The sequence below is a fragment of the Rhincodon typus genome, chromosome 25, assembly GCF_021869965.1.
Source record: "Rhincodon typus isolate 14 chromosome 25, sRhiTyp1.1, whole genome shotgun sequence".
NCBI lineage: Eukaryota > Metazoa > Chordata > Chondrichthyes > Orectolobiformes > Rhincodontidae > Rhincodon > Rhincodon typus.
Genome location: NC_063356.1, coordinates 30,251,568 through 30,273,199, shown reverse-complemented (window position 1 = coordinate 30,273,199; position 21,632 = coordinate 30,251,568). Strand labels below are relative to the sequence as shown.

Genomic DNA, 21,632 nt, shown 5'->3' with positions numbered 1-21,632 from the left:
AGTCAAATGCAATTTGCCTTTCACAAAACCTTGTCGATTCTGCTTGGTTGTATTAAGATTTCTTAAGTGCGCTGTTATGACCTCCATAATAATATATTTCAGCAAATTTCTGTATGACCGACGTTAGGCTCACTGGCCTGTAGTTTCCAGCTTGCAATCTCTTCATTTTTGAATTTAGTAGTTTTATTCATCATTTCACATCAAAAAACAAATAATCCAGAATCTACAGAATTCCAGAAAATTAAAATCAATGCATCTAGTATCTCAGCCACTTAAAGATTCATCGATGAAGTCCTGTCAGCTTTTAGTCCTGGTATTTTTCTCAGTACACTTTCTCTGGGAGATAATAACTGTTTCTAAATTGCTCCCTTTCAGCTTGATTTACAGTTATTCCTGGGGTGTTATCCAAATCCTCTACAGGCAAGACAAATGCAAAATAATCAATTCAATTCAGCTATTTCCTTACTTTCTATTACTAACAGCCCAGTCACTCACCAGAGGAGTGTTTGATTCACTTACGTTGTAGAAACTTACCATTTTTACATTTCTTGCTAGCTTTCACTTGCGCTTTAACTATTACCTTTTAAATAATTCTTTGTTGTTTTTTTTACACAGCTTTGAACTAATCATCGAGGTACTGTACATTTTTTAAATTGATAACATCTTGAAATGATTTAGTTAATCAGGGTTGGTGCACCATTGCCTGCAGTCTTCTGGAATGTAATTTGGCTGAATGTTACGAAGTATCTCCATAAATGTCTGTCACCTGCATCTCTACTGACCTATCCCTTAGCCTAATTTTCCAGCTCTCTTCAAGGTCTAATAACAAAACTAGTCTTAAAACACACTCCCCTCCCTCTCAAACTAAATGCAAAATTAAATCATGTTAAAATTGGTGCTACCTTGGGGCACCTCCAAAATGAGGTCATTGCACATTACTGTATACAGAATAGACTGCCCTCTGGTCAGATCTGGAACTTGCTACTCCAAGAAAGACTCCCAATTACACTCAATGAACTCACCTTCCAGGCTACCTTTGTTAATCTGATGGAGGGTATGGTTAGAGGGGCTTTTAATGATTCCAACAAGGGACTTCTTAAGTTTACTATTTCTTTCAACTGATTCCATTTGATCCTAGCTTCATGCTCTTCTGACAGGTTACATATCCTTGAATATTCAGGTCCTAAACCATAGCCATTGCTGAGACATGGCTACAAGATGACAATCAGATCATACATATTTGAACATAATATCCATAACAAAATGGATGAATTTATGCGCAATAGAACTATTAAAAATTATAACTGGCTTCCTTAAAAATGGATCACCAATAACATTGCTATAACTTTACATTAGAAATATTCCTACCGTCATCTACTCGTAAAACAGAGTTGCACAAAAATATGAACAGAGTTCAGCATTGAGTTATTTATTAAGTAGGCTTATTTCAACAAAATCATAGAAATGAAACAGCACAACCTGGATACAAAAATGAAAAACTCATCTCATCAGAAAGCAAGTAACGAATATCAGAACTCCACTGCAAAAGTCTCAAAAAGGCATGCTGGTTATATGCACTGCTGAAAACAAATTGCTCCCAATTGAGACAAAACACGCTGGAGTTCTCAAATAATCTATCTGCAGGAACTTCATATAGCTCAATACCTTGACCCAAATGAAACTAAAGCAATTTTAGCCAGACATCCCAGATGACTTTTAACAAATACTTGGTCAGAATTATAAATCCAAAATATCTGATCTGTAATGAACGCTTATTATGTACCAGCCCTACTTGGAAAATAAATTTCAACTATGTAACAATAACAATTCTAATTCTCTGGTTTACATTCCCTTAGGAGGGCAACACACTGGAGGGCACAAGATCACCCTTTAATTTTACACTTTAGAACCGTTCAAACATGCCATTAAGTTGTAAAACTTGAGCTGGAGTCCCAAATCAGAATAAGGGGCTTAATTCAGAACAATTCCAAATAAACTCATGATCCCAATGATTTCCTCAGCATTCAGTGAATGCCTTGGGAGGGTTCTTGTGGTGCAGTGGTAGCGTCCCTATCTGTGAACCAGGAGGCCAGGGTTCAAGTCTCACCTACTCTAGAGGTGTGCAATAACATTTCTGAACAGGTTGACTAGAAACTATATCAGTGAGTGCCTTAAATTCCAAGGAAACTAAATAGAAGGGTGTGAAGACAGACATACCGACCATTAGTTCTTACGACTCTAACCCATTCTTGCTGATAAAAGAGTGAAAAATGTATCCCAATTTGATGAATGGCTGATTTAAACACACTGCTAAGTGTTGGTGAAAATGAATTAGACTATGGTGAAGTTTTTCCAGCCATGCCCCCCACCCCCCAAACATTGGCACCAGTGAGTCAGTTGGGAGAATAAGATGAGATCAGTAGAAATGACATTCTCAATTTCAAGAAGAAGTCTGCTTCTACAACCATATTTTGAATAGTGAGGAAAGATTCTCACTGGTGAACAGTGAGGAGCATATTTACATACATTTTCATGCCATTATTACCTTCTCACCTTTGATGTTTCCCATTCTCCCAACTGCCTGATACAAACCAGACAATGAGTCCTGAAATGAAAGTCAGAGCTCCAGTTTAGAGCTGGCAGCTCCAGTTTGCCACTTGCTCCTCTGGACTTCCATTTTGGGACAGCAGTCCCCAGCATTTCAGGGCACAATTCATGGACAGTGACTGCAACACACCCCTCTCATTTACAGATATTGCCATTAGACACATACCAACCACTCCACACCTCAGCCCTACTTGCAAAACTTCATTTCAATGTGCACCAGCCACTATAATTCTAATGCTGGTGCCAGGGCACTGTATGTATGAACAAGCACCCACCTCCTGTATTGAACCAGGTTGCACATCAGGGCTCCTCGCTTGCTTTCTTAGCATTCACTGCCTTTGCACCTATTTGGATGGTCACGCCATCCCTGCCTTGCCTTTATGCATACTACCTCCTCAGCTAGAACTGAAAGAATCACAGTACTTGTGTACCTAAACAGTAATACATTTACCAAAGTGCACTGTATGTGCAACGAAATGCTAGCTATGCTACCTATGTGCCCCAAGAAGCACTTGTTTTTTGTTTCCCTCCCACACTATGGACAGTGAAGGGGATCTCCTGGTTAGCAGTGCTTGACTGGGTGCATGGTTGGGCTTTAAAACTGGCGTCAGTAATCACAGGAGATCCTGATAATGGTGATTATTTCTGCCTCTGACAAGAGAGAAAATATGACAAGCAGAATGCCATAAAGGGCACGGTTCAGAAGTAAGGAGGCAAGTATCGGAAAATAGGGCAAGAAATCTTGTTAGACTCAAAGAGAAACCTTCTATGAATTGACACTTAGCCAACTTCTGGTAAAATTTTCAGTCCAATGGTACTGATCCTGTATGGTTATATGGTGCAGGAAAAAGACACAATGTAACGCAGCTATCTTCACTGTCATAACAGCACCTGCATGTGCACTCTGAAAAAGCCAAGGTTAATACAATTGATTATACCTCTCACATTGAATATCTCAGAGCATTTATAGCTGGTAAAGGAGACTGATAAATGTTTGAATAAATGTTTTAAATACACAACTTTAATCATATAATACAAGATGAACTGCTGAAGAATGAATATTCAAAGTTTGTGTTACATCAATGCATTATGGCTCATTAGTTGACACCGGAATAGAGAAACATACAGTAAATACTGTAAAACCAGAAAAGCACCATTTGACTGAAAAAGCAAAGGTTGTCAACAAAGGGGTTTTTCCTCAACGTCAATTTACAAACAAGTATTGCATGCACACTTCCTTCAATTCCAAGGTCAAGCGCAAATCACAACAGTTTTGTTCCAGTCTTACGATAAAAAAGCTTCTCTTTACTTCATAGCATCAGCACATACATAAAGCAGGATGTGATGCATACAGGATAACTCACCCATTTACTGCTTCAGTCAAATACAACAATTTCTCACAGCAAAGCCTAACCACTATTTATGAATGTTGTACACAAGTACTGTATTTCTATGAAAAGGGTTTTTAAATATTTGTTGCAGGACCAATGTAATGACTGCCTTGTCTACACTGTTACAATACTATAGCTTTAAAAGATGTATTTTGTCCTTTTTTTTTGAAATGAAGAAAGGTTGAGATCAGAGGTTCTGATCGGTCTACTTCAAATGCAATAAAGTAAACAGCTGATGAGACCTTGGGGGCCCCCCCCACCCCCCAGGATAGAACAATGGAAACAGTCAGAATGGGTGGAGTCAAGCTCCCACAGAAACAGAATTTTTATAGTGTTACAGTAACAATTGCTGGGGTCTTGAAGTTGCATTACATCTCTCCTTGCTACTCTCGAGTTTTCTCCTGTTATTTTTCCTCCTGGACTAAAGAATTACCTGTGAGAGAATCTATTTTTCTGAATTTGCCTTTTGTCAAGGGTGTCTTTATAGGATGTTATACTATATCGAAACAGTTACAGTTTAGTTGTTAAATAATCTATTATGCTGTTAAGTTCTCCAATAGAATTAAGTTATTCCAACCTCTTTTGTTTGTTGTATTTTAGCTATAGTGTGTGAATAAAGTGGGTTTTGCTTGAAATCTGCTAGTTTGACCAATCAAATTGCACCCAGAACGCAACATCTGGCACTTGTCTTTAAAAAAAGGAAGTAGTTCGGGTCTAGACTATCTTCTGAATATATTTTACGGGGATTTGGTCTGGTCCATAACAACTTGCCACTTAGCAACCCTGTACATTCATGTCTGAGTTTAGATTAAAATTTGAAAGTAAACATTCCAATAAAATGCAAATGTTGCAATTCCAAAATAATTGAATGAAACGTTGGTCCATTGAAGGCTGGTATGCCAGCCGCCATTGATTGTACTGACCAAAAACTGTTTAAGAGTACAAACCAGGCAGATGAATGGTAAAGCAGCATTTCCACCGATTTTCATTAGCCTCAAATCAATTATGAAAGGCAAACAGGAACAATAATTTGACAGAAGGCAGAGGAATGCTGGAGAAACACCACCAGAAGACAAAACAGCTATGAAGAAAGTATGACCACAAACATATGCAAAAGATCAAAAGGATTGGGTGTTTCACCACTTGCAGCACATACAATTTGTGAACATCCATTCACATTGTGTAAATTCATCAATTTCATCTTCTATTACAATCCCAATTCATAAAGCTACATCCCAGACTAGGGAGACTCACTCTGAGTCAGAGTCATACAGTGCAGAAACCGGTCCTTCAGCCCAACTCATCCATACTGACCAGGTTTTCTAACCTGAACTAGTCCCATTTGCCTGCATTTGGCCCATAGCCCTTTAAGCCTTTCCCATCCACGTAGCTCTCCAAATGTCTTTTAAATGCAGTAAATATACCCACCTCTAACACTTTGTCTGGCAGTGCATTCTATATATGGACTACCCTATGTAAAAAGGTTGCATCATCCACTTGGCATTTCTGGCTAGAGTTCGTTGCAAATACTTCAGTTGTATCTTTTGCACTAATGTGCTGGATTCCTCCATCGTTTAGGATGGGGATATTTATGGAGCCTGCTCCTCCAGTGAGTTGTATAACATCCATCACTAATCATGACTGGGATGCGGCAGGACCACAGACCTTTAATCATTTCGCCAACTAAAGTACTGTATTTTAACTTGCAGGACACAGGTATGTAATATTTTCAAAGTACTTGTATAGATAAAGACAAAGACAATCTTTCCCATATCGAGATGCAGGGAGGGAATTATTTGAGCAAAGTTTTTAAGATACATAGGAATAAAATTTAAATACTTTCTTTAAAAGGAAAATCTAGTCGAGAGAGAAATTTTGCCTCAAGCGGAAAAAAAATACACAATGTGGGAAAGAGGTTTCACCAAACAACATTAAGATGTTGCAGAACAGGTCATGTCATATTCTTAAAATTACTCCCATAAGTTACGTACAGCTAAGTTGCATTAGTTTGGAAGGCAAAGATCTAATAATTAAGTTCCAGCATGGTCTTCATAGTTCAAGTTAGCTAGTTATAAAAGATGGCATGCCCACTACTGTACATCAATAAAACCAACTGATATCATGGATAAGTAAAATAATCCTATCAACTAGCTGCATATATCTTGGCTTCCAATATTTTTAAGGTCATCGGTTGATATTGGTTTGTTTGATAACGTTTCAGCGAAACACCTTGAAACATTTATAGGTTTGTATAAATGCAAATTGCTTTAGTAGTAGGTATGGAGGAGGGAAGTTATGTCGCATCAGATAGAAAGGGGAGACACAGTTAACATTGTCGGTTATCTAAGAATATGACCCCAAGCTATGTGATTGAAAAAAAATCTTTCCAGAGATTATAACAACATTTTATCAAAAGACTGAACAGGCTGGTCTGACTATTCTGTCAATTAGTATCACCTTAAGGCAATAAGCATAATGGTTTACTTAGACACAAGGTGTTTCTTAAGTTCACGCCAGCTATAATATTAACTGGCATTACAGAAAGCATGCTTACGGTCATAACCATAAAGCTGAAATTGATGGTTTAATGCCATTATATGTATTGAACACAACTGCAGACTATTACAGTTCCCAATGAGCTGTATTGAATTCTAACCTGCTACAGTTCTCTCTTATTTCTTTGGGATGATTACAGTCAATAACGTTCAGCATTCAACAAAAGATGTGTTCTTCAAAACAGGTTTCAAAACATACCCTTGAAAAGAATCACTATTCCCAGATAGAAAGGTGACTCAATTATCCAAGGCACTAACATCAGAAACAAGGCACCAGACCCAGTACCTTCTAATTTAAAAAAAAATCTGGCATCATCTAGATTGGTTCTGAATAAACCACAGAATAAATAACGCTGTCCAACAACAGGAATCCTTCTTCTTTTGGAAGAGGGACTATCAAATATTTCATTTGTGGAAGTGGCATTCAAAGAAAGAAGTTTATCTTTTCTTGAATGGTTGGACTTTTCTCTCCACTACATATTATCCACTGAGTGAACACAAAGGCTCTTGTCATCATTACTTTGAGCCAGTAACCATATAAAGCTGTGATCCAGATTGACTTACCATTCAGTTTATCTTACTACTTTGTGCCCATACCTGTATCGATGCCCCAAATAAGATCAGGAGCTTACCATTAACAGAACTTGTCGAGAGTTTAGCTTCTATAACCATGATGTATACATGTGCATAATGCCTTTTTTAAAATGAATTGTTTCTGCTTTACTACTTTAAGTGCTGCAAGAGAAAATTGACTACATAAAGCCTAAACTGGAGTGTTTTGAATTGTATTTTCAAAAAGTGATACTTATAAAAGGGACACTGGAAAACTAGTACAAAACAAGACTAAAAGAAAATAAACTGATGGGTGAAAAATATTAATGGTGCTTCACCAGTTCATAGGAGCATTCACAGAGAAAAGTGTTCTAATTGTTTATTACTTATATCTGCAAAGCTTCTATATGAAGAAAACTTTGAAGAACTATGTGAATGGCCATTACACAAAAATACACTGCAGCTTGAGAACGGAAAGTTGTTGCTAAACACCTGAAAGAATATAGCTAAATTCATGATGTATTTTTCCCAAAGCTAAGTGACATATCTTATCCATCTCTTTTCAAAAGAAACTCACCTGTGAGTTGGTATCTGTGGCACAGTTACTACCGGTACAGCTGCACGTCGTTCTTCAAGAAAATTTCTAATTTTTTTAGCTTTCTGTTTAGATTTGACTTTGGTCTTTTTAGGTGATACTTTCTTCGGACTGTCACCATCACCAACATCTTTTTCCTGGTCCTCTTCCACTTCCTCAATCTCATTATCACCCAATTCAAGAATATTTTTCACTGACCCTGGTGGAGAGTGGATATCACAATATGCAGTTTTCCGGACACTGAAAGTCGTCCCATTCGCACTGGTTTCTCGTACTGGTTCCATCTTCATGTACAAACCAGTCCTTTGAGCGCAAGTCACATGGAATGCCGTATAGCAATTAGCTTTGTGACACTGAATAGATGCTCCAGCACCTTTCTGCTTGCAAATATAACATACTAATTTCCATCGAGCAGAAGGAATATTCTCTATGCTGTCTATTGGCTCCAAGAATACAGTATTAGCAAAACAAACCTCTGGTATCCACAGAGCACAAACTACATGGGCCCATCGGCCATCATCTGTCTGTTTAAAAGCACCACCGTTATTTGGACACAATGCGCAATCAACAGGCCGAGAAGGAGATTGCAGGCAGCAGCGGCAAAGCCATTGTCCTTCTGGAATATATGGCACTCCGTAGCACTCCTGATGTACAGCAAGATTGCAGATATCACAAAATAAGATCACATTGCTATTCTGACACTCACCATCCATACAAATACAACAAACTGCATCTTCGTCAATTAGAGATTGGGGATCACCTTTATTCCGGCTTTCAAAATAAGATTCTTTTTCCAATTTATCCATGAGGCACTCAAATGTCTCTTGGGACACTACACCAATCACATCATTCTTGCGTTTTTCATTGATCATTTCTAGCCATGCATAATCCTCCTCATCCATATCATACTCAACTTCACCATCCAGTTCTTCCACTGATTTTTCAATGTATCTGTAATATGCTGATGATAGGGGTGGGGCATCAGGAGGATTATAATCAATAATTCTAAAAGAAGGTTGAGGTAATTCAACAGGTGCCCCAGCTGCATGTTTAGAGGCTGACTCTTTCCTTTTGTCTTTGCAAACAGTTTTTTTTGAGTTTGAAGGAAAGAGAGGTTGCTCACTGTTTTCTTTGTTACTATTACATTCTGTAATTTCTTGAGCAGTCAAGTCATCCTCTGTGATAATCTTTAAAGTATCAAATATACTAATTCTGTGCAGTCTCCCATCAATGTCCACCTCAACCATTCGTTGTGCTTGAGCGTATGTTAATGTTTCTCTGCTCGGTGAGCATTTAAGACCGTAGGGAGATGGAGAACGACGACCTCCGCAGCTATTTCTCATTTTCCTCTGTGGTTTTCGCATCATCTACTGGCAATCTGCAAAGTAGTAATAACTGTATTAGAACACAAGTTTTCATTTAGAGGCATCTCCTTGACATTAACATTGTTAAAAAATGCATTTAACACTGCACTAAACTTCAGATTTTCTGCAGTCCTGATCTACACTTTAAGTTGCAGACATGAAAGTAAATTGAAAGGGCAATTACACTTCTTCAGTAATATCCACGTTAACATAGTACATTCCAACTCAACCAACCTGATTACTGAAAAGATAACTTTTATTTGACATAAGTAAAATCTGCACGAATTAGTAAAATGTTTTTCAGAAGAACCAGAAACAGAGAAAAAGACACCTAAATTGGAATTGAGAAAAGTGTGGAAGAATCACAGGAGATAAGTTTGCTATTAAATGTTTGAACTGTGTAAGCAGTTTAACTTGAACAGTAAATGAATGGATCTCAAGCTTTTTAAACACTAAGCCACACACTGCTGTTAGAAACTTGTCATTAACAACTGAAAATTACTCCTCAAACTCACTTATTTCCGAACATTCAAATCTGAAAAAAAAAGGAACCTGCAACTTCAAAAGGATGGTTATATAGAAACACATCAACATTATCTCATGATCCTGGATGCCTGGAATTTCCAAAGCGTGCTATGATTCTGAAGGAAGAAAAGGCACTCCTCTCCAAATCTAACCAAACACTTCAATTTCACAAAGATAGATGAGGGACGCAACTCTTTAGTTCCAACATATTAGCATTAAAATCTATCCTGCTCAATGTATTTAGAACAAGCTAAAATTGAACGTCAAAGGCCAGTGTTCATCATTATATGGAGAACTCCAAAAAAAAAAGAGTTTGGTTTTCCCCAGAACTATGCTTGCTGAATTTAGAGGAAGGCACCAAACAAGTGTTGTGCTTTTGCTATTTCTTTCTCATGTCTGGTAATTCTTCCATTCCCCTGAAATTGAGATTGAAGTGGGGTAGGCAATGACAGGAGAAGGCTTTTCCAACCAGACTCCTCCTTTGTCTGGAGATTTCTCAGCCTTGGCACAAGAACTTCTAATAGTCATCAAAGAACCCCAAGACGTGTTTTTTTCTAAAAATAACAAAGGACAGCAGTACAGACCTTGCCTAGTTTGGTGAAACTAATGATTTAGGACTATACTGGGATGGCTTTTAGTTTATTGGTAACTATGGAACTTTTCTAATTGTTTTCTATCTACTGCCAACAAAACAGACAACTGCCACAGAAAATAAATCAAAAGGTTGAAAAAAAAATGCACTTATCCCCTTGAAACTTAGATAGTTGAAAGAATACATATGAGAAACCTTCCTCAATAACTTTGATTATTTAACTAAACAGCAAATCACTACATGTATTAGAAATCTAATAAAAACAAGCTGGAAACACTCAACTGTCCAAGTATCATTTATAGTCAACAGCCTTCCTGATGACCAGCATTTGTGTTTTTATTGGTAAGTGTCCAATGTGCAAGTCTACCACATAAAATGGTGATCAAAGCTACAAAGTTATCCAAAATACAACCTCCAAACCCTGCTAATCTGTCCCAAAACCAGTGTTCTACTTGCACTTATATTATTTGCTGATTGACCTATTTAGATTTTGTGGATCTAAAATTTTAGAAAGTTTAATTTTTAATCATTTACTGTTAAGACTTAAATCAAAACACCAAGATCTAACAGTATGACTAACTTAAAATGTAAATTAATATGAACACGTATTTAGAACCTCATTACTTCAACATGTGGATCTATCCAGCTTATGTAAACAAAGTATTTGGCCACCACGGTCCGGACACGTGAAGTTAAAGCCAGTGGCATTCTCAGTCATAATTAACGACTTCAGGTGCTGAAAACAGTGTTGAATATAGATAAAGATAACAAGTATTTTAGATACTCGAATCCGCACAAAATAAACATCATGCCCACTTGCATAATCCAAGAAGCAGATGCCGCCCCCCCATCAACATTCTTTTCTTTGGCAATGCACAGAAGTGATCAGGTTTTAAGTTTTGATGCAATCCTTACTATTCAGGCTTTCAAAGTTGCTTCAAGTTTGACATTTGAAGTCTGTTTCAAACCACCCAAGATTTAGCTTTTTACAAGCTTGCTCCCGTTGCCTCTGGAAGCATGAAAAAATTTCAAGTTATCATTTTAAACATAAGCAGAATAAGAGAGAGTGCTTGCAGTGCAAAATTGGAGGATTCAGAAATTATACTTCCAGCAAATTATAGTGGTACAAGCTATTTTTGCTATTAGGTAGCTTTTCGTGGTGATATTCATGTTAGTTTTAGAATCCCTACAGTGTGGGAACAAGCCCTTCGGGCCAACAAGTCCACATCGAACCTCTCAGCATCCCACCCAGACCCATTCCCCTGTAACCCACCTAATCTACACATCCCTGAACACTATGGGCAATTTAGCATTGACAATTTACCTAACCTGCATATCTTCGGACTGTGGGAAGAAACCAGAGCACCCAGAGGAAACCCACACAGACACGGAGAATGTGCAAACTCCACACAGACAGTCGCCCGAGGGTGGAATCGAACCCAGGTTGCTGGTGCTGTGAAGCAGTACTGCTAACCACTGAGCCACCGTTCGGCATCACTAAGAAGGTACTCAATTTAAGCCTGCCAGAAAACAGTCAATAACAACAATCCTCTGTACAGGAGCCAGTAGAGCCATATCTTTTAGTTATGTGTTTTAATGAATTATTTTCGGTTACTATACAATCAACTGTTGAGCCACAATTGTAATGGTGATTAAACTTAAGATATGCAGTTCCAAAAGACAGCGAGGTTTTTTTTTTTTAAAAAATTGTTTGCTGCATTCCTGCACACAAGTTTGATCCTACATTCTTTATTACGCGCCAAAATTAAAAATCTAATCGTGACAAAATTACTTTGAAACTGAAATTCTTGCCAACTTTTTTTGTTTGCAGGGTTTGGTTTTTGCAATGATACTAACACCCCTTTTGCGCCTTGCCTGAAAACAGACTACTTATGTGCAAGCCTCACAGTCAATGGACTTCAACCAACAAAATTCCACAATTAAGCCAGACCTTATCTTCATTTAGCATTCACAAATTTTGCTACATTACAATCCAGAAACAGAATTGTAACAAATTGTTATCTGAGTCAAAGGAGACTAAGGCCAACTGTAATGGGCCTAAGACTTGTGATCAAAACATTCTGCACAACCTCATGACTGAACCTCGGACATGCTCATCTATATAATTTGGTTGCTCATTTGATACTTACTAAACATCAGGCAGCCTCCCAGAACACAATTAAAAGAACAGTTATTTTAAATAAACACACTGGAGCAAACACTAGAATCAGGGCTTTCACATTTGTGCTGTTGTGGGCATTTTACAAACATGCAAGTTCTCATTGTTACTCAAAAACTAAAATTTATTCAGAACATACTCATAACAAAATGACATTGCAAGCCATGCACAAGGTTGACCATAGTCATTGTACCATGTAATGTTCTTGCCTGAAGAAGAAAGACAATGCGCAGGTTGAAATGAAACAAGGTAGAAATGCGAAGAGAAGCACAAAAGCCAGAGGTTGCAACTGAATGTCATGAAATTCTCAAGATTGAAAAAAGGCTAGTGCAATTGAGATGTTAAGATCTCAGTAGAGACAAGTGAATATTAAAAATATTCAAACTCCCAGTTATTAACTGAAAACATCACAAACGGTCAAAAAGAAAATTACAAACATCACCACCACTACATCTCATAAGAGCTTCTACTTTAAATCCAAAATTTCAACAGTACACTTCCTGTTTGTCAGTTTAAAAAAATACATTACTTTTGTAACATCAGTCTTGAACATGTCCAGTTAAATCTCAGAGACAGACCAACGCATGTCTCAGCTCTTAGTGTGGTTATTCCTCCTTTAGCCAGTTAGATTCCAAGGTGAGGTGCTTTTCAAGGATTCTTCCAGAATCATCCAGCTAGGTGAACTGTTTGGCCTTTCTATAACACCTCAAATTTGGATTTCTTCAGCTGAAGCATGGTCCTCACCCACATCCTTACAGATTTGGAGGTGCCAGCGATGGACTGGGGTGAACAAAGTCAGAAGTCACACGACACCAGGTTATCGTCCAACAGTTTTATTTGAAATCAAAAGCTTTCGACTATGCTCCAAAAGCTTGTGATTTCAAATAAACCTGTTGGACTATAACCTGGTGTCATGTGACTTCTGACTACATCTTTACAGACTGATGCCAAATTAGAACTTCTCTGGTAGCCAAGGCTCTCTGCTCCTTGATCTGGCTGCTAGGCAGAAAGAAATTCTGCTATCTCAAAGCCACTCTCAGGCTGAGTGCCTTATAAACTATGTAAGCAGCAGATTTACAAAAACAAAAAAAAAACTTTCTAAACCCTATAGGCTATCTCCTTGGCAATGTGGCACATGTAGTCCATTTGTACTTAAGAATGTAAATGCAAAAAAGATGCAAAAATTATAACTGATTCTTTGAAATGTTTGTTTGTTTACTAAAGTACCTTTAAACCTTTAACAAAGACCGAAATTGGATAAACTCAGCAGCTGTGGCATCTTTGGGGAGACAGCAGAGTTAACATCTTGAGTCCAGTGACTCTTCATTAGAATTGATAACAGCTAGAAAAGAAGTGGTCCTTATGTTAAGTTTTTTTATGGGAGGGGTGGGGTGGAAGAAAGACCGAGAGAGACAAACAGCTAGGTGGAAATGGAGCCCAGAGCGAAATAGACAGACAATGGGATTATTGATAGTAAGCCAGGACAGGAAAAAACTAAGTGTTAATAAGGGCTGGCAAACCAAGATAGGTTCATGGTTTCGGCGGGGAAGAGAGAGAAGAGAAGGGAGGTAAGTGAAGGAAGATGTAATTAGGCTTAAAAAAAAAAAAAAAATTTGATATGGGGAATTACATAAATAATGGAAATTTCCCCACCTCATATTTTCACCTTAACTTCAAACTCCCTTTAGATATATGTACAGATAGCCCATTTCCTCAACAGACAGAAAGACCACTATAATCCTGGGTATGAAAACTTCTCACCACCATCACAAAAACTCAACAGGACTTCTCCTTTGATCTGCAAACCCAGGCCTGTCTGATAAACTATACACACCTAGCTTTCATGCATCTATCTTACATTGAAAAAAATCACAGTTGTTAAACTTAAAAAATGTCCAATCAAAGTTACTTCCACTTAGTGCAAAGAAGAAAATTTTCCAATATGTTAAAAATTGCAACAGTACATACAATCCATAGCACAGTGCATGGCTATTAAAGTTTTAACTTCAGCATTCAGAACTGGGTAGTAATGATGCCTTTGGTTTTTCTGATTTTTCTCTACTTATAGCATACATGTAGTCACAAGCAGTTACAAACAGATCATAAATGTTGGTTAAACCTTTCTACTTCTCTCTATCCAAAACAAAACAGCTGAAGCAAAACATCACAGCAAATGATCAGACTGAAAGGCAAACAGAAAGTCTCTTCATACTCTACATCTGAGTATCGGAACCAAACACAACCTTGAGCAGGAAATCAAAGAGGGGAATGTTTTTGTTGTTGCACCAACTACACTGTACCTGTATTGGCATATTAAAATCCAGTTATTTCATTAACACTATAAATTAATTGATCTGCAAATGTAGAGATCTCTATTTCCACACTTTCCTTCTCAATATAAATAACTAGAGGTAATTTACAGATGTAGAAAACATTGTAGGGCAAATAGATTACATGATATACATTGTTGCAAATGGCTTTTCCCAAGTTACAGTGTTTTACAGACTTTTCTAATCAAGCTGTTCAGAGATTTTATTATGCAGGAGGCCTTCTGGCTCACAACTAGAGACACTACTACTACCACTGCACAGCAGAAGCAGAGATAAATAAATATTTGATAGTACTTTTAAAAATAAAGGAACATTTCCCAGTGATTTCTGTACAGGATATTATTTTTAGAACCTCTGACTACAAAAAAATGTTTAAAAGCCATATGTACAAGTTGTTCGCATAATTCAGTTAAGTACTTTAGAAATTATTAAATAGATACATTAGCATTCAATAGCTAAGGCACTCATTTCAAGCAAAAGATTCTTTGAAATGTAATTCTGTAACCAAGTTACTCGCATAGGTTTTTATTGCAAGCAAAAGTCAGAAAAAAGGAGTTTCAATTGGTTCATGTTATTTTGAAACGTCTTCTACAATGTTGCTTTGCCCATCAATACAAATTGTCAGTAAAATAGTAAATCGAATTGCTTATGACATCTGTACAGAGATTTTACGAACGACTTAGCCACTTCATTCAAATTTACTTAGGTCCAGGGTCCCATTAACGTGGCTATTTCTCACTAAGGCAGCAGGATTATTTTATTTAAATACGAGCTGTGTATGTTCTGAATTGCAAGTTCGTATTATTTACCTCACTACAAACGAAGTGAAATGAAACGAAATATAAATGAAAAGAAAAAAAGGCCCACAAACAAAACTTGACCAATGCCTAGCGTTCAAGACATCACAAGTCCTTCGTGAGCAGAAAACACTGCGCGTAAACGGGCGCTCGATTTAAATCCGGTTACCGCTGAACGTGTCCGGTGCATGTAAAGTAGATACTAATGGTGTACTTTATTCCACAAGTTGGACCCCGCTGTCATATTACTAGGGGTTATACATTGTTGACGTGGCCGGAGGTCCCCAGCTCAGTCCTTTGTCTGTTTCCCCATTGCACTGTGTCGGGCTCTGACACCAACTCAACTGGACACTCGTGCCAGCTCAGCTGTTCGATGACGTCGAGACGGGGGGGGGGGTTCAAAAGGTGGCTGACGTCACTGCAGCAAACCATTTTCCCGGGCCCATTTGAATCTACCTCTTGTCGGCAGCAACGGGCGCCCAGTCCATCCGCCATAAGGCTCACATTCCTTTACCTTCCCAACTCTCTCTCTCCACCCCCCACTCCAACAACAAATGCATACCCCACCCCCTTAACAATAACACCCACCTGAAACTATGTTTCAGCAACCCACCCCTCCACTCCCGGCGTTAACCCCTCCCCACCTCCCTCCCAAACAGCACGAAGAATTTTCGAGAATCTCTTTTCATCAACCGACCCACCATCTATACACTCGCCCCCTCCCCCAAAGCCAACACCAAACAACGACTCAACCGACCCACTAACAGGCGCGTGCAAAATTGATAGGCGCTCCAGCCAATGGACGCCGGAGTTCACCTTCAATCGGCGCCAATCAGGAAACAGCTTACTCTCAGCTGACCAACTGGAGAGGGCGGGACTTACCGCCCTTGGCTCCACCCCCGTTCGGCTGGACGGAGAGAATTTACTGTAGAACAAGATGGCGACTATTTCCACAACAAGCGAACCCCCAAAGCATATTAATTACAGACCTCTAACGGCTGATCCGAGTGCGTTTCACTCGCGAGCCGATGGCAGCGGCGCGACCCAAAAGCTCACGGCTTCACTTTCCAACCCGCAAACAACCCAACACCCACAAACGCGTAAAAACAAACGCCATTTACCTTGAATGCAAAGTCGGACAGGGAGAGACCGAGAAGGGGGGAAAAAAATCACTTTCCGGGACACAAATAATTACAAATAGCACCGAAGCGCCTGGTAAATGCCGTTCCGTGCCCGCGGTTCAACGCTTAATATGTCGTCTTCTTGGTACGGAGCGCTTCATGGTGCGCCCGCGAATGTGTCAGGGCGAGAAAGGCGGACTTTTAATGGAGATTTGAGTGCGAGGAACAGTACCTAAGATAGCGGTAGAAACGCGAACCTTTTGCCGCTGTTGTTGGGGACGGGGGGAGGGGGTTGTGGGTGGTGGTGGTGGTGGTTGGGGGGGGGGGGGGGGGGGGAGGGGGGGGGGGGGGGGTTGGTGGAAGAGAAAAAAACTCTTTTCAATCAGAGGCCGGACACGCCCCTGCGCATGACCCGAGCAATCGCGGAAACCCCGTGCAGGGGCAGTAACCAGCTCAGGAGGCGGGGGGGCGAGAGAGAGAGAGAGAGAGAGGGGGGGTGGGGGAAATGGGGAGATTCAGCCTGGGGGTGGGGATGGGCTGCCCCCACTCCCTCACACAAACACAACGTCCCCGCTCCTCCACATCAGCGACTGGCCGCTCCCCTTGAATCTGACTGCATTTTTGCCAGGCTTCGAATAACGGGCAGGCGGTGCTTCCCTCCCCCTGCACAAACGCTATTTTTTTTTCCTCCCCCCTCGCTAAGTGAAAGATCAAGCGTTATCCATCTCTCCCGCTGTTCCTACTTCATGTTAGTAGTAAAGTGTGGGGCTATTACAGAACCAAACGGTCCCATTTAAAAATCCCCACGAACAGTTTACCGAGGCCTGAAAAAAAAATAAGTTACTTTTTGAAACCCAAGTTTGGGGATTGCCACACTTAAGGCAACCACTGAGGTCATTCGCTAAAGTGGAAGAAAATGATCACCTCAAAGTATCACTATGGATTGTACATTTTATCTTTTGCCTTCAAAGTGTTCATACTTAATTCTTCCCGTCTCGGCCGTGTTCTTATCGTTTCGATTTTGAATAAAAATTGCTACAAGTAAGATTTTCCATAAATAAATTAGGGTACTTGAAATGTTCTGAATACATCAAATTACTGGAGTGCAAACTAGCGATTGTTGAGGCGTTGGAAAATTCTTCGTAATGGAAATAAATTGTGGTTACAGGAATGCGGGGAAATGCATAATGCAACAAGTTTGATCAGCTTCAGTCGAAGTCCGCTACTGCACAAGACACTCCTGATCCGACTGAACATAGAATACCACCAGAAGTGTAAAAAGTCTGAACTAATTATTAAAAAAACGCGGGAGATCGAGCTATATGATTACAATTAACCAATGAGAGTATGGCTAAATGATCTATCACGTGATTTCTATTGGCCAATAAGTTGATAAGCCTGTTACTTGTGTAAAAAAAGTCTTAGTTGGATAAATGGATCATGACTCACGTATGGCCTGGGTGGTTTCAGAAAGTAGGTACTGGAGAGTTTAGTGGTGGAATCAAGTTTTGGTAGTTGGGTGACAAAATGGGTGCTAACATCACAGAGGTATACAGCTCAGCTTTTGAAGGACCTATCTCTTTCTCATTTTTTAATAGTTGAATGAGCTCTGCCCATGTCAACCATATAATGGTATAGGTAACGTAGTATTTAGGTCAGGCTAACGTTTTGAGCCTAGATGACTTCTTCAGAGCTGGAGTGCGTAGGAGGACAGCATTTATGCTATAGTTTAGGGTGGGGTGGGTTGTGGGGGTCGTGGATTTAAAATGCTAGTGGAGAGAAGATGTTGATAGTTTAGATTAAGTGATCAGAATGTTAGAATGGCAGAACAATGGTGTGTCTCCTACCTGACTTGAAAGGACTGACAGTCCCACTAACGTCAGGGGAGGGGAGAGAGGACATGATAGCAGAATGCAACATGCTAAAAGGGAAGAAATGGTTCACAGTTTGAAGGTGATGAACTCAATATGAAGTCCAGAAGGCTGTAAGATGCCTATTCTGAAGATGAGATGTTGTTCCTCCAGTTTACATTGTGATTCACTGGAATACTGCAGCATGCTGAGGACAGACATGCAGGCATGTGAGCAGGATGCTGTGTTAAAATGGCTGGCTACAGGAAGTTTGGGGTCATGCTTGCGCAGAGACCTGAGGTGTTCTGCAGAGCAGTCACTCAGTTTGTGCTTGGTCTCTCCAATGTAGAGGAGCCACGTTGGGTGCAGAGAATACAATACACAAGATTGGAAGAGGTACAGGTGAAATGCTGCTTCACCTGGAAAGACTGTTTAGGCCCTTGGATGGTGAGCAGAGAGGAGGTGAAGGGATAGATGTTACACCTTCTGCAGTTACTTGGAAAGGTGCCATGGTTTGGGGATGGGGATGGAGGTGGTGGTGGTTGCGGAATGGACTAGCGTGTGATGGTCTTGAATGAGCGTGTGGACCATATGAAAGCTGCAAACTCGCTAACGGTGTGAGAGCAAAATGTGCCCAGCTCCTCAACAGCCTTACTGACTGTTCTGGAACCCATGGGTTCTTGCTCGCCATCGAGTTGAAAATACCTCAGAATCTAAGATGGACATAGCGTGTATCGCCGCCTCAATTCCTTTGCTAGCTGAAGAAGAAAATGCATTTCTTCTGAGATTGTCCAGATGTAAGAGGCGAGCTACCTGTGTATTGCATATTGTCCATACTAGAGGCAGAGTTGGAGGAATCTGACCTGGTGCTAAAATGTCTCAGAAGGAGCTACAAAAAGAAGAATGGGCCAATGTCCTCAGACTTTGAGAGGAATGGATGTAGAGATTGTAACAAGGTCAGCCAGGTGGACCTTAGTTCCCTGATTGGGACTGTTACTCTGGTCCAGTCAGGGAGCCCAAGTTCATAGATTATAAACAGGAGTGACCTGTTGATTTTGAGCTGGTTCTGAGGGAGCTGGATCAGTGTCGAGGGTTCTCCATGTTGAAATAAAGGTGACTTGGGGACTGGATACTGGCCCCCATGGAGTTATTTCATCTGCCTGTTGACTGATCTTCAGTCCATCCTAATATATTACCTCTGATATCATGCACTTTTTAATTTTGATTACTGACCTGTGTTGAACTTTATTAAAAAGATTCCTGAAAATTCAAAGGAAAGCCACACCCACTGGTTCCTGTTTATCAACTTTGCTAATAACATGAACAATACTCTTACCAGGTTTGTCAAACATGATCTTTCATTCATAGCTACACATTGACTGTCTAATCAGATGATGATGATTTTCTAAATATTCAGTAATCACATCCTTTATTTTCCCAATTACTTATGTCAAGCTAACATATCTGTAGTTTTGTGTTATCTCTTCCCTACTTTCTTAAACAATGGGGTTACATTTGTAATAGTGGCAGGCAGGCATCCATTATAGAATTAGTAGAATTTGAAAGATGATTACCAATGCTTCCACTTTCTCTATAGCCATCTGCCTCAACATTAGGGCGAAGGTCATTGGGTCCCAAGGATTTGTCAACTTGTAGTCAGAATAATTTCTCCAATGCTCCTTATTTTTACTGAGCCATTTCTCAGAGCAGTGACCTTAGCCACATCATCAATGATCTTCCCTAAATCCTATGTTCAGAATTACACCAAGTTATGAAGGGTGGTTCAATATATAAACATACAAAATAAGAGCTGCAGCAGGCCATTTGGCCCCTTTTGCATTCCCATTCAATAAGGTCATGGCTGATCTGTTTGTATTTCAAATTCCACACTCCTATCTTGTCCACATCCCATACAATATTTTTAAAACAATTTGTTTTGCTAAAACAATACCTAACAAAAAAACTTCCACTTGTGTTTGGCAATACTATCTAAATTAACTGACTCTGGAAAATCTGTTTTATGTATTGTATCTTCTGTGTTAAATATCTACATTTAGATTAAGTTCACTCCTTTTTCTGATCTTGAATGCATTCTCCCAACCTGTAATGCATTTTAATTTTATTACTCAATTTTGATACAAAATAAAGAATGGTGGAGAAAACAATTTAAATAAAATTAAAAGATTCCACATGTAATGAAAATAATTTGTAAATTCTTGGATTTCCTCTAAAAGCATTTGGTTAATCACCACAATGACAATGAAAAAATATTCCACCTGAACCTATTCATATGAAAGTACTTATATAGCAACTCTAAGAAAGAAACAAATTTTCTACTTTTTCAATGCACACAATGCAAAGTCAACATCGTAATGCATAAAAAATCCATGTTATAGTCTACTTTGTTAGTTTTGCCATGTGCATTGCTTTGCTAAGACAGAAAATAACATTTAACAATCTCATCAGGTCTTAGATAAAACTCACTGTTATAATTTCTGCCTTTGTATCTCTCGGAGTGAAACCTCAGCGTACAATACTATCAAAACTGTGGTTAGAAAAATAAATTGGATTTAGATTGGTCTAAATTTACCTAACATTTTATGTAGCAAATGTTTATTGATACTTGTTTGTTTAATCAAGTAATTTATAAGACAGCTATAGGTAAAAATAAACAAACAGTTTTGGTTCTTCTAAGAAACTGTCATTTTAAATAAAACAGATGAAAGACAGCTTCAATTGCAAATTTCCTGCCTTGTCTAATGCCACTATCCAATTGTTTTTCTTGGCAATAGTTCAGTTGCTGAACCTGTAATCTCCAATGGAAGTAGTTTCAAGCAAATAAAAGTAATAGTGAAAATGCTGAAGTTTTTTTTTTAACCAGGCCAAACATTCTATGGGCATTACTTCATTTCCAATAAACGTTTTCTATTGACTTACAATTTGCAAATTAAGTCAGTGTCTTCATGCAGGAATGTTTATACTTTCATTTTCTATATTTTAAAACTTTATTTTTCGGGCAGAGGAAAAAGCCATTTTATTGAAAAGAGAAAATAAGTTGCATTTACCACGTCTGAGAAATGGCCCAAAAGGTTTCATATTTTATGCAAAGATAACAAAGTGTGGAGCTGGAGGAACACAGCAGGCCAGGCAGCATCAGAGGAGCAGGAAAGTTGA

The 21,632-nt window shown here is 39.1% G+C and overlaps 1 protein-coding gene across 5 annotated transcripts in view; it reads right to left on the bottom strand.

Moving 5' to 3' along the window:
* Window positions 1-17,851, bottom strand: part of brpf3b (bromodomain and PHD finger containing, 3b) — an 84,117-nt gene extending 66,266 nt beyond the window's left edge. The window contains exons 1-2 of one of the 5 annotated variants that reach the window (XR_007264740.1): window positions 16,609-16,918; window positions 7,683-9,078 (exon numbers count right to left, since the gene is read on the bottom strand). Coding sequence is in view for 4 of the 5 variants with exons in the window: in XM_048611975.1 (XP_048467932.1) it covers window positions 7,683-9,067 (1,385 nt within the window). In the remaining variant the exon portion in view is untranslated. Of the gene's footprint in view, window positions 1-7,682; window positions 9,079-11,096; window positions 11,178-15,656; window positions 15,787-16,608; window positions 17,087-17,532 lie in introns of those variants that run through there. The other 4 variants (XM_048611975.1, XM_020531553.2, XM_048611976.1 and 1 more) reach the window with 4 other exon arrangements.
* Window positions 17,852-21,632: the final 3,781 nt, after the last annotated feature.